Source organism: Saccostrea cucullata, unplaced genomic scaffold, assembly GCF_032062105.1.
Source record: "Saccostrea cucullata isolate Sc308-1 unplaced genomic scaffold, CSIRO_AGI_Scuc_v1 ctg520, whole genome shotgun sequence".
NCBI classification, from domain to species: domain Eukaryota; kingdom Metazoa; phylum Mollusca; class Bivalvia; order Ostreida; family Ostreidae; genus Saccostrea; species Saccostrea cuccullata.
This window is the reverse complement of record NW_026930967.1, coordinates 247,881-260,661: the sequence shown is the minus strand read 5'-3', so window position 1 is coordinate 260,661 and position 12,781 is coordinate 247,881. Positions and strand designations below refer to the sequence as shown.

General features: G+C 31.4%; 1 protein-coding gene across 5 annotated transcripts in view; it reads left to right on the top strand.

Moving 5' to 3' along the window:
- The window catches only part of LOC134230741 (uncharacterized), a 32,470-nt gene extending 24,120 nt beyond the window's left edge, over window positions 1-8,350 (top strand). For 3 of the 5 annotated variants that reach the window (XM_062712579.1, XM_062712578.1, XM_062712576.1), the window contains exons 9-11: window positions 798-899; window positions 4,800-4,846; window positions 6,511-8,350. In XM_062712579.1, the coding sequence (XP_062568563.1) occupies window positions 798-899; window positions 4,800-4,846; window positions 6,511-6,526 (165 nt within the window). In that variant the 3' untranslated portion in view covers window positions 6,527-8,350. The remainder of the gene's footprint in view (window positions 1-797; window positions 900-4,799; window positions 4,847-6,510) is intronic. The other 2 variants (XM_062712581.1, XM_062712580.1) reach the window with 1 other exon arrangement.
- The last annotated feature ends 4,431 nt before the right edge of the window (window positions 8,351-12,781 follow it).

Here is a 12,781-nt window from a genome sequence, read left to right as displayed (position 1 = left end):
GTTTTTCGATAAGTCTATTCCTAAGTAACTATCAGATCAAAATTGCAGAAATTTTGTATTTTAATGTTGGACTTTGCCTTACTTAAAGACAACATTCATTGAGGTGAGCTCTGTTTAATAGCACCGATTTTCTATGTTTTTAAATTCGTTAAAATTTCCTTTTTAGAACAAATTGAACCCCTTCTCCTGCTGTTCTTTTTGTTTTTTTATTTTTTTGAAATAATGAAATCCAAGGATAAAAAAATATATCAAAATTTTGTCCATACATGTATATACAGAAATTTTGGCATCAATTAATGGAAGGGGTAATACCCCCAACACCCCCAGGAACAAGGTGATGGTCCTGCACAAAACTGAAGAAATTCAGCACTATTAAGACAGCATTCAGTATACCCGGTATATAAAGGATTTCCCATGATTTGTGACTTGTAATAATTTTAATCCAAGTTGTTTGTTTTGTATCATGGAGTCATTGACAAAGAGATAGAAAACACATACAAGTGGAATGACAATCATATTCAATCACAATACAAAGGAGATCCTTTTTATCACATGTTTCTATAGAATTCTATTGTTTCAAAAATTGTTTTTTATCAGGACCCTTTTGTTTTTCTAATCAGAATCTATGTTGTATAACATATCATCAATATTATACTGTGTTAAGGTGTTGTTTATAGAAAAAAGTAATTTCAGGAAGATTTGTAGATAATGGTTAGAGGGGGATGTATATAAACATGTGATAGAGCTGTATATTATGCCATTTTATGTTGTATATGCATGATGTTGTATTCCTGTAGGAAAACTGCACTCCTCTGAAAATAGCCATGGATGCAGGCCATAAAGATATTGGGGTCCTGTTGTATGCTCATCTCAATTTCAAACAAACACAAGTGAATCTTGTAAGTCATGTTATTACTAAGAGTCATGACATTTCTGTGGAGTTTATGTCATGTTACAAAGATTGTTCAAATTAATTTGAGCTTGCATTTCTTTATTGCTTTTACTAGTACTTGTGAATGCTGTTTATTATTTTTCACATTATTTTTATTTCTGTATACATTGTTTATACAACTGAAAATAGCATTCTTTGGAAAACACATTATATATTTGGACTGTATGTATTTCTCTATAATCTAAACACAAATCGTGTCATTTTTCTAATTTACGGATACTCTTCCAAAATTGTAAATATTTAAAATTATTTTTCTTTATTTTGAATAGAGTAAAACCTTTGATCTAAAATGTAAAAATATATTTGATAGAACTGTAACTTACATGAAAATTTATAAAGCACTGGTTGTATCTTTTAGAATAAAGTTTTGTGTGTGTGTTTGTATATTTCAAGAAATAACATATGTTGCATATACTGTAGACATATTTAATTATGTTGGAAAAAAATCCTTGTTCTTTTGGATTGAAAATGCATGATTTCATGTGGATTAATTTTCATTACTTTTCGTTAATTTCAAATGAAAATTCCTAAGATTTTGTATATCACGTAAATAATGAAATAACAGTGTCAACCGTAGGTGGCAGTTTTTTTTTTTAACTAATTTTACAATTGTTCAAACATTGTTATGGCAATGAAACATGAGTTCACTATTTCAAACCAGTAAGAAAAAAAACACACAAACAAACATAGCTAATTAAACATAGCAGAAGGCCTGTAGTTACCAAAAAAAACAAAAGCACAAAGAAGGTTCTTTATTGCATTTTCTTCTCATGTGATGGTATAGCCACACAAATTCTGGTGCCAAACGGCAGCAGTGTTACAGGTCTGTATAACCAAGTTGATATTCTAAAATAAGTTTTAAAAATCTCATCTCATCATGTTTTCAGATTTAGACATTGAGCTAGGCTTAAAAATGCTCTATGTCTTGTATCTTGGTAACTTGCAAAGCAATTTATGAAGTTAGGAAGGTTAATCCACCTTAGCCTCCACACTAGAGAGAGAGAGTACCAGTAAAATAATTATGGAACACAGTCTCTCTTTGTATGAAAAATTAAAGTAATGTGTTTGAATTCATTTTGTTGCTTTCTCCAAAATACATAAATAACTATACAACAACAACAAAAAATGTCTATAGTATATATGAAGCAAAATGTCTACAGTATATGTGAAGCAGCTCCTTAATTTATTTCAGGATTTTTTTCATAATACTAATTGTTATAGCTCTACTGAGCCAAAGACTCAAAGAGTTAAAGGTACTTGGACACAGATTTTAAGTTATTATTTTTTCTATAATATTACGACTTATATATTTTAAAAGCATTTCACACAAAAATTAATTAAAAATCTTATTTCGTTTAAAAGATACTGAAATTTCAAATTTTTCGGCGGGTTTGATTGACATATCCTTGCACTCTCACAAATTTAATTTTATTCTTAATCCTTAGGAAAAGTGGCAATCTCGTTTTATATAAATGAAAAATATTAATACTATAATCCAGAAAATTCAGAGTAGACACGTTCGAAAGCAAAACAAACACACAATATATTGTCAGTCCGTGCAGTTGTGGTAAGCAGACTGTGAACGATTGAACGCACCCGGTGAATTCTAAATATAAACAATAACAGAACTCGAGCCCTGTTTACAAAAACTATGTACATAACACGAGTGTGCTCGATTTGCTAAACTCTGTACGCATCTCTTAGTTCGGAATGACGATACTTGTGAAGGTGTTTTGCTTTCTAACATTTCTACTCTGAATAAAATTATTTTTCTTGATAAAAGTTTTAATATTTCTCATTAAAACACATCAAAATTGCCACTTTTCCTAAGGATTAAGAATAAAGTTAAAATTTGTGAAAGTGCAAGGATGTGTCAATCAAACCCACCAAAAAATTTAAAGTTTTAATAACTTTTAAATGAAATAAGATTTTTAATTAATTTTTGTGTGAAATGCTATTAAAATATATAATTCGTGATATTATACAGAAAAAATGAGAAAATATTAACTTCAAATCTGTGTCCAAGTACCTTTAATGCTATGACCATTTGTGTGATGTGCATAAACTTTAATTTTGGAATGTAGACTGTATTTCAAGAACCCAGTAATAGTCATTTTTCATCGAAATTGTCACAGAATATCCATGGCCAAAGGGCTTTAATTTGTACATATACATTGTATTTTGGGGGCTTACAACCATCAAGCCCTATAAGTTGATACATCTCGAGGCCTTTAAATATATATAATTATATATTTATGAAAATGTAGGTCTGTGACCTACTTTTTTTAATTTTCCAGATATATACATTTTTGGTTTGTTTGAGATACATATTTTGGACTTTGTAAATTCTAAGATCATAAAAACATTGTCTGTTGATGGATCCTTATGACTTGATTATATCAACCAAAAAGTAGGTCACAATGTCCTTTTTTTAGTATTTCATATACCATATTTCATATATATTTAAATTTTTCAGATTATAAGTGGCTTGGAATCATCAAACATTGTCACTTGATTCATCTTGGTTCTTTGGAGATTGTCAAGCAAAAAAATAGGTCATTTTGACCTTATTTTAATATTTCATGGCTCTATTTTAATATTTCTGCCAACAAAATGCTTTAGTTCAAATCATCAAACTATGGCAGTCGATGCCTCTTGAATGCTAGGAGTATTTCAACCAAAATTTATGTTACCATGATCTACTTGTAATATTTCTCAGTTATATTTTAATATTTCAAAAACAAAAACAGACTTAGAAATATCATTTTTGGCAGTTGTTGTCTTAGGTACTAACAAGCTAAGTCAGAGAATATGTGTCCCCCGCTTAAGAACGAGGAAGAGCATTTGTGGATTGGATCTAGAGGGGAAGAGTCAGAGGGTGATGGGGTTTGGAGACAGGACGCTTTAAATGGGGAGGGCAGGGCCATAGGAGTTATGTTATAAAATATTTTATTGCAAAAGCTTCTTAAGATATCACTCAGAAATGAAAGTTTTGCACACAAACAGAATGTTAAATTTTTTACCTTTTGACCTCAAAAGCGATAGGGGTCTTCTTTAGGCCATAGGGAGTTGTTATATAAAATTTCATTGCAAAAGCTTATTTAAGGCTTAAGATATCAAATGTTAAATATCAAATGAAAATTGTATAAAGCAGAATTTATGACCTTGACTTGCTGACCTCAAAATCAATAGGGGTTTTCTTTAGGCCATAGGGAGTTGTTATATAAAATTTCACCCAAAATGCAAAAAGGCTTTTTGAGATATTATGTGGAAACCAAAGTGTTGTAACAGACAGAAAGAGGGATGGACAGACAGACAAAAATTAATAATAATCTGAAAGCAGGGGACAATTAGATCAGGAGACCAACTTATCAAGAAAGGCTCTATCTGAATAATTTGGATAAGAAGAAAATTGGAATCATTCATTTTATTCGTCATTTGATGCATTTTGGGATCTCAGAGTATGTTAATAAAAAAGTAGGTCAAGGTGTCCTAAATTTGAAATTTCAAGACATTATCTAAATGATTATGATTCTAAGAAGCTTAGAGAAGAGTTTTAAGATTGTGCAATTTATCAGGAGAGTGATCAACACCAAACCTATTCATTTTATTCTTACAATCAACTTGTTAAGAATTGACACCTTGATGTTTCAGTACCATGTGACTCTCTTAGACTTGGTTACTGGGCAGTACTGGCATTTTTCATCTAGTCATAGCTTACAGTTTTTAACCTGATTGTATGCATATGTATATTAGAAAAATTAATTATGAAATTTAAACAGGTCATTAAGTCTACCCTAGTGAAATGTTTATTTATAAGAACATTATACGAATTAATTTTTTTTAGGGCCTTGTCAGGAAAAAAGTTTCCAGTACTACCTCACCTTTGCCAAGGTAAATTCTACTTTCTATTCTGTAAATCTGAATCATTGTAATCATTACGATTTCTTCACATTTGAGTCATGTTTGAGTGGAATACGATGCATGTGAAATATGAAAGCCCTAGCTTGATGGCCAACGTTAAAGTTTTACAAAAGTAGGACAAACTCCATGGTCGAAGGGTTAAAAGTAAATGAAACATTTAAGGGGGTACTCTGTGTCACAAAGAGAACACATGTAAAATATGAAAACTTTAGCTTTAAGCTCTATCCATCCAACTACTGTATATACTCGCCTATAAGTCTGTCCGCCTATAAGTCGGTTGTATTTTTTGACGTTATTTTGGAGGGATTTGCTATTGACCCGCTTATAAGTCGGTACAAATTTTTGCCAAAATCTTGTGACAATTTCAAGTAAATCCATTAATGTTTTAACCTGGTTTCAATTAATATTTTTCGAAATGACACTGATATTTAATCTTAAATTATTAAACAAAACGGCAATGCTCGCTTAAAATACAAGTAAAATTATTAAAATATGTAAATACTTGTACTTTATCTATATAATCTAAGAATACATAAATTATCACATATATCCAGACATTTTCTTCGACAATCATTGGAAATGCAAATAAGATGCTACATTTCACCCTCCAGAAAAATACCAATCTCTTTATGATTCGCCTATAAGTCGGACATAGAGTTTTAGACCAATATTTAACTCCCAAAATACCGACTTATAGGCGAGTATATACGGTATAACCCTAAACCTTGAGTTCCAGCTATGGTTAACTTTTTTTTTTCAATAGTAGGTCAAACTCTTAAGTGTAAGGACAAATTAAAGGTTAGAACTGTTGGCATGTAAGGGAAGGTCTTGTCACAAGGAGGGCACATGTGAAATTTGAAAGTTCCAGCATCAACTTTTCAAAACATGGCCAGAGTAGGTCAAAATCCAAGGTTAAGGTTAACGGGTCAAAATAACTGATACTCAAGGAAAGCTCTTGTCACAAGGAATAAATAGATCATAATGATTAGATACTGAAAGGAATATTTTGAAGTCTGCTCCTTGGTACATGTATTGATCAAATTTATGTGCCTTTTCCAAAATTATGAAAATTATGGCCCCAGGGTCAAGGGATCCAGCGAGGGGGGTCAATTTTGCCAATTTTTAATTGATTAGCTGAAATTTTTTTGTATTTCTTCTCTTATATTTTAGAGACTCACCTTAAAATTATTATATACTCCGAATCTTATGTCGATTTTATTGTGTGACCTATGAGTATTCATTAACTAAATTAAGCATTCTAAGTGTATAGTTATAATGAGTAATGATGCCTCTTTCAAAATTGTGAATGTCATATGGCCTCTGGTTAAAAACATGAACCAAATTCGGTTGTTGGAAAGTTGTTAAATGATGCTCAGGAGACCTATAAGGCTCATGAGCCTCTTATTGAATGAAAGTGCATATGATGTTCAAAAGCCACAGTCAAATATGAAAAGTTTTTTTTTTTCAAACAGCTCGGAAGGACATGGGACAAGTATGTGTCCCCTGATCTTTAGCCACTTGGGCATATAAATGCAACTTGAGTGAGCTTTGTGGTCCATGAGCCTTTAATATAAAGAGATGAAAGTTCAATGATCTCTCGAGTGATGGTTTTTCATTTCTTTTGTTTCTTTTAGCCCTACATTCAGGTAGCAGCTCTCCTTGAGATCAACGTATAACAACACATAGAAAGAAAACATCTGGTTCAGATATTGTAGAGAATGTCAGTCAACCAAGTCAGCCCTACAGCCATTGCTCAGGCCTCTTGTGGATGAAACAGGCAGAATACCGTATATACTCGCCTATAAGTCGGTTGTATTTAATAGGCTTATATATCAGAGGGACTGACCTCATATAATACCATTCATATTATAGCTCGCCTATAAGTCAGACATAGAGTTTTGGACAAGAGATTAACTCCCAAAAATCTGACTTATACGCGAGTATATACGGTACACCTTGTAAACACTGGTATCTGGGTGGCTTCTCTTCTGAGTTCAGTTTTGAGGAGTATCATGTATCTTTGTACACCTTTGCACACCTAGCAAATACTCATATCTTTTCGTAAAATGTTTACAGGTATTATATCTGGCTCCAGATCATGAAAGATATTGCAAGATTAAGTCAGAACATTTTTTTTTTGCACTGGAATTATGTTGAAGTTAATGATCTGATATAAAAATGTCATTCTGAATCAGTATTTCTATCTTCATCTAACTTTTATCTGCAAATTTATAATTTCAGTTTACAATTCAGAAACTTCTAACAGATGATATTGACAGTTTGACTTGAGTGCAATCATGATCATGGGGCCTGATATTGGTTTTTATATTTATTTGTTTTTGTACACTAAGTTATAAAGCTTGTAGGCTTATCAGGATAAACTCTTCTGATGAAATAAGTTTTTCTGTGTGTGTTCGTGTATTTTGTTTAATGTATCTTAAGTTATTCCAAGTTGCATTTTGAAGGAACTTCATGGCCCCATGAATAGCAAAGTTTATATCTCACAAAAATAAGATGCTGTTGAAGAAAAAGATCCATGTATATTATCTATAAAAGAAATTAATACAGATATATTGTAGACAACAAATTTTTGTTGGATAACATTTTGTTGATTTGTCACCTAAAATAGATTTGTGGGCATTCAGTTTCATTGTTTTGAAAGGAACCTTATTTAATATATAGTCATATAAAAATTCCGTGTGGGATTAAATTTCTTTGATAATTGTTAACAATGAAATAAGCAAAATTTAATCTAGGAATATTTGTGCTTTTACATTATAAAGAACAAACAATTTTAATCTGTTTTAATATCTTATGTACTGTATTTTTGCAAGTAAAAAATTTAAGGATATATGTATTAAAATTAAAATACATGTACATGTATTAGTAATGCATTCTACCTGACATACTATTCTTATGTTTGTTTATAAATGAGCAATATGACTTAATAAAAATTGTTATGTTATTTAAGATGGGGTTCATGCCTAATAATTTGGCAAACATACAAGTATACTTGTATTTTTTATCCACTACACATTATATACTGTACTCTGTCCATTTCTTTTACTGAACCTTTTGTTTATTCATTTCTATTTTAAAATGAAAAGAATGTTTTATATATTTTACAAGCTATTATAAAATTACGTGTACATATTTTCAAGGTTTGAGGGAAAAAAAAACCCTTGAGTTCGTGGGGATTGAATTCCATAGATGAAGAATTGTTGAGAAGTCATGTATGTAACATTTTATATTATGTGGTGGACTTGAATTCATGGGTTTCTTCATACTGAAAATTACCACCCAACGAAAATTTGTGATTTTGCTGTATCAGCATTGTTTCCTTTCAGAGACTAAAATTATTTTGATTTCCAATGTTGGAATCTAATTTTTTGAGGATCTGTCAATTTATTATTGTTATGATAAACTGAAGCTCTTTGCAGTATGTACGTCATATAAATTTATGTAAAAGAAAAAGTTAAAAAATATAGCAAATATTCTTTTACGGTATTTTAAGGACATATGCAATGTACTTTACCTACTGATAACTTTTCAAAATATTCTTAATTTAAGATTATAGTGTCATCAGATATTCATAGACAAAAAATCAGCAGGCATTACCAGGGGTTTTTGAAAGATAGCAATTGATGAATACTCAGTATTCTTGGGTGATTAAAAGAAAGATATATATAAAATTGCTCAACATATATTATAGATGTCTCTTTTATCCAAAATTGTTTGAGAAGAAGTGTAAAACACCATATAAGACATTAAAATGCAGAATACAGTTCCTCCAAGAATTGGAATTCTTCAACTAGAAAAAGACAAAAAAGTTCAAACTATGTTGCATATGTCCTTAAACGTAAAAAAAATTGCTCTTATTATTATCATCATGGTATTATTAGTTGTTATCTGTCTAAATCCCAAGAGTCTATATCTGTATTTTTGTAAAACTCAAATTATTGGAAAAAATTGTTAAATTCAACCCTCCTCAGACATAATTTTTTTTTTTTTATGGCCTCACATGGAGGGAGGTTGGGGGCAAAAATAAACATATAATTGAAAAGTATTAAACTATTGAAAAAGAAGAAAATGATATACCCCATTTAAATTTTAAACTTTATTGATTTTCTAATAATTGTTTTGATAAATTATATCACTGACTCTGTGAGTCCAGGTATTGCACACTGTATATCATATCTGTTAATGCACCCATACAGATCTCAGGATCAAAACAACTATTGCATTATGTACCGTAATATTTGAATTTCACTATAATGAAAGTGTACTAGACAATTTACACAATAGAAAAGATTCTAAATGCAGTTCATTTATAACATAGACAAATGTAAGGGATTACAATAAAATGACAAATTGAACATTTAAGATTGGTAACGGTTTGTTCTTTGAATTCACTCCATTTTTAATTCGCCCATCCAAGGGTAGGGTGAAAGGGGCAAAAATAAAACGGGGGCGAAAATTTCCCTGTATACAGTATTTACATGTATTTAGCCATCAATATGCTCCCATTTTCAGAAACTTAATGAATGGAGTAATTATGTTATCTTTTTTGAAATATTTTTTGTGCATTATCAAGCCTTCATTTGTTAAGTACATGTATATGAATACATTCCATATTATTGTTTGTATGATCTGGTAATGGAAATTTTAATGGGGTGTTGTAAACAATATTTTTGATAGGCCTTTACAGTACAACTTTTATTATTGCTTTTTATATACACCAGCTTGCTTTTCTCATTAACATGTAGTAGACTGTTATTCATGAAAATAAAATAAGTTTGAAAGGCATCATTTTTTTTATTGTCTTTGCTGTTGGCATATTACATTCTTGCACCTCACCATGAATATTCCTAAACTTCATAAAAATCCATAAAAAGATACATAGCAGGTTCTAGTTAATGTTCTGTCAAGCCTCGTTTTTCACTCATTTAATATTAACAGCAGTTAAGGAGAAAATTCAGGAGTTCTTTACTACAATATACATGTATTCAAGAACGGTGAAAATTGGATGTGGATACAAACAAGAGGCCCAGGGGCCACATTGCTCACCTGAGCAACTGGCTAGGTAAAAGCAAATTATTTCAGTATTGAATGAAAAGTTTAAATACATGTATTATAAAAATAGGTTCTGGGGAGGGGAGGGGGTATTTAAACAAACTTAAATCTACACTTCCTTGAATGCTTTTGTGACACATTATGGTTTTGTTGTTTATAAGATGGAAAATTTTTATTGATATAGCCTGTGTATTCATTTGTCCACTTTATGGCTACTCTATTCTCCTGAATTTCAAATCTACTTTACCTTTTTATATACTTTTAAATTGATGATTAATCATCATGATGGCTTTGTGAAGAATTTTAGCGATTTTTACCATGCATTCCTATGTAAAACCTTGATCACCCATTGTGGCCACACCCTTGCCCAAGGGGTCATGATTTGAACAAAATTAAATCTTCCTGTTCAAAATATGCTTCTGCATGAGTTTCATCTTTCCTGGCCAAGTGAATGTTGAGAAGATTTTGTAAGGTTTTTCCTATGTATTCTTATGTTGAACTTTGATACCACATTGTGGCCCCACCCTACCCCCGGAGGTCATGATTGGACAAACTTGAATCTTCGCTACCTGATGATGAATATGTTAAACTTTGATACCCCATTGTGGCCCTATCCTACCCCCAAGGGTCATGATTGGACAAACTTGAATCTTCGCTACCTGAGGATCATTCCTCATGATTTTAATCTTTCCTGGCCCAGTGGTTAAGAAAGTCGTAATAACGAGATAAAAAGTCGTTATTTGACTTAGGAAAGTCGTAATTACGAGATAAAAAGTCATTATAATGAGATAAAAAGTCGGCATTACAACTTATAAAGTCGTAATAACGAGATAAAAAGTCATTATTACAAGATACTGAGTAAAAAGTCGTTATTACGACTTTAAAAAGTCGTTATTACGAGATAAAAAGTCGCTATTACGACTTATGAAAGTCGTTATTACGACTTAAGGAAGTCGTAATAACGAGATAAAAAGTCGTTATTTGACTTAGGAAAGTCGTAATAACAAGATAAAAAGTCATTATTATAAGATAAAAAGTCGTTATTACGACTTAATTCAAAATTTTTGGGGTAAATTTTCGTATAACACTACACTGTGCTGAAATAAAAAGCCGTTATTACAAGATACGAGATAAAAAGTCGTTAAAAAAAGTTATTACGACTTAAGAAAGTCGTTATAACGAGATAAAAAGTCGTTATTACGACTTAAGAAAGTCGTAATAACGAGTTCATTAAAAAATCGTTATTACGACTTAGAAAAGTCGTAATAACGAGAAAAAAGTCGTTATTACGACTTAATTTTTCTAATTTGATCCATGTAGGCTTTCGTACAAGGACTTTTTTTTTAAATAAACGTCTCTAGTAGGGCTAGGCAAAAATATTGATATTTCAATATATTGCAATACAATGACGAAAAATATTGTATTGCAATACGATTTTGTAATATCGACATACTGGCAATATGCTTAAAGAATTTTATCATTAAATATATATAAATGGATGTGAAAGGTTTGTTTTTAAGCCAAACAGTAAGGCAAAAGTTGTTTTTTGGGAGTATTTCAGGGCATAACTTAAATGAAATCAACAAGATTTTTTTTCCCTGATGGTTATTATCATAGTTATGTACATTCTGCATGTAAATTAGAGTAAATATAGTAAGAAAATGCCATTTTAATTACATTGAAAACATTGCAATACATATCGCAATACAGTTAAAAATATCGCAATATGAAATCTGGCCAATACCCAGCCCTAGTCTCTAGAAGCAAAAATATTGCATACAGTGTCTGTATATAACACCTTTGTTCCTGAACGGTATCTTAAGAAGCCTTTAAGTCGAAGTTCTATTCCACAGCCTTCTATGGTCTATTTTGATACGGGTCTTGTAGAGTAGGCATTTGCCTTAAAATGGTACCCTCCGAAAAACTGGCTGTGGAGTAACCTCCTCCTCCTCCGGGTAAAATAAAATCAGAAAATAGGCTCTAAAGTAGAATTTTCACCGACCGGCGAAAAATGACCCTTAGCGTAGGATTGACACCAGAGAAATCCAAAATCGGATTCATTTTTTCCGATGGGAAAGGGGTCATACTCAACGATATACAATGTGATTTCCCCCTGAGCCAACCCAGTCGAACCTTCAATCCCCCAATAAAAAACATGTACATGTATATCATTGGCTGTAGTTTATGTATACATGAATAAGGGAGTGGGTGGAAAGTTTAGATTTTGGTATTTCTGGGTCGTTTCTCCATTTTCGAAACAACTAGAATGAATTTTAGAGTTAAAAAATACACTGATTACGCGTTTCAAATTCATGGAGAAAAGACCCAGAAACTACAAAATTATTGACAAAAGAGCCGACTTTTGCTTCATTCAATTCGTATACCTATACATTGTATTCAGGTGCATATTTGAATAAAATCGAACATATTCAACCGAATATTTGCCCATATTACATTCACCGTCAACACAGTCAATGGCTAGGCTTTGAAAAAAAATGTATAAATCAATGGTACATTTTAAAATTCTTTTTATGAGCTACTATTCCTGCCGAATGGCCATCTAAAACGACCATTTTCTTTGTTTAAATGAAGGGTCAAACCCTCTTTCAAGGGGAGATAATTAAGAAATAGTGACAATTTGGTAGCATGTTTTAAAATTCTTCTCAACAACCGCTGGGCCAGGAAATATGAAACTCGTGTGGAATCTGTGTCAGGTAGTGTAAATTCATTTTTTTTTTTATCAAATCATGACCCCTGGGAATAGGATGGGGCCACATTGGACGAACAAAGTTATACATAGGAAAAATCTTCTCAGGAACACAAAGCTATGAT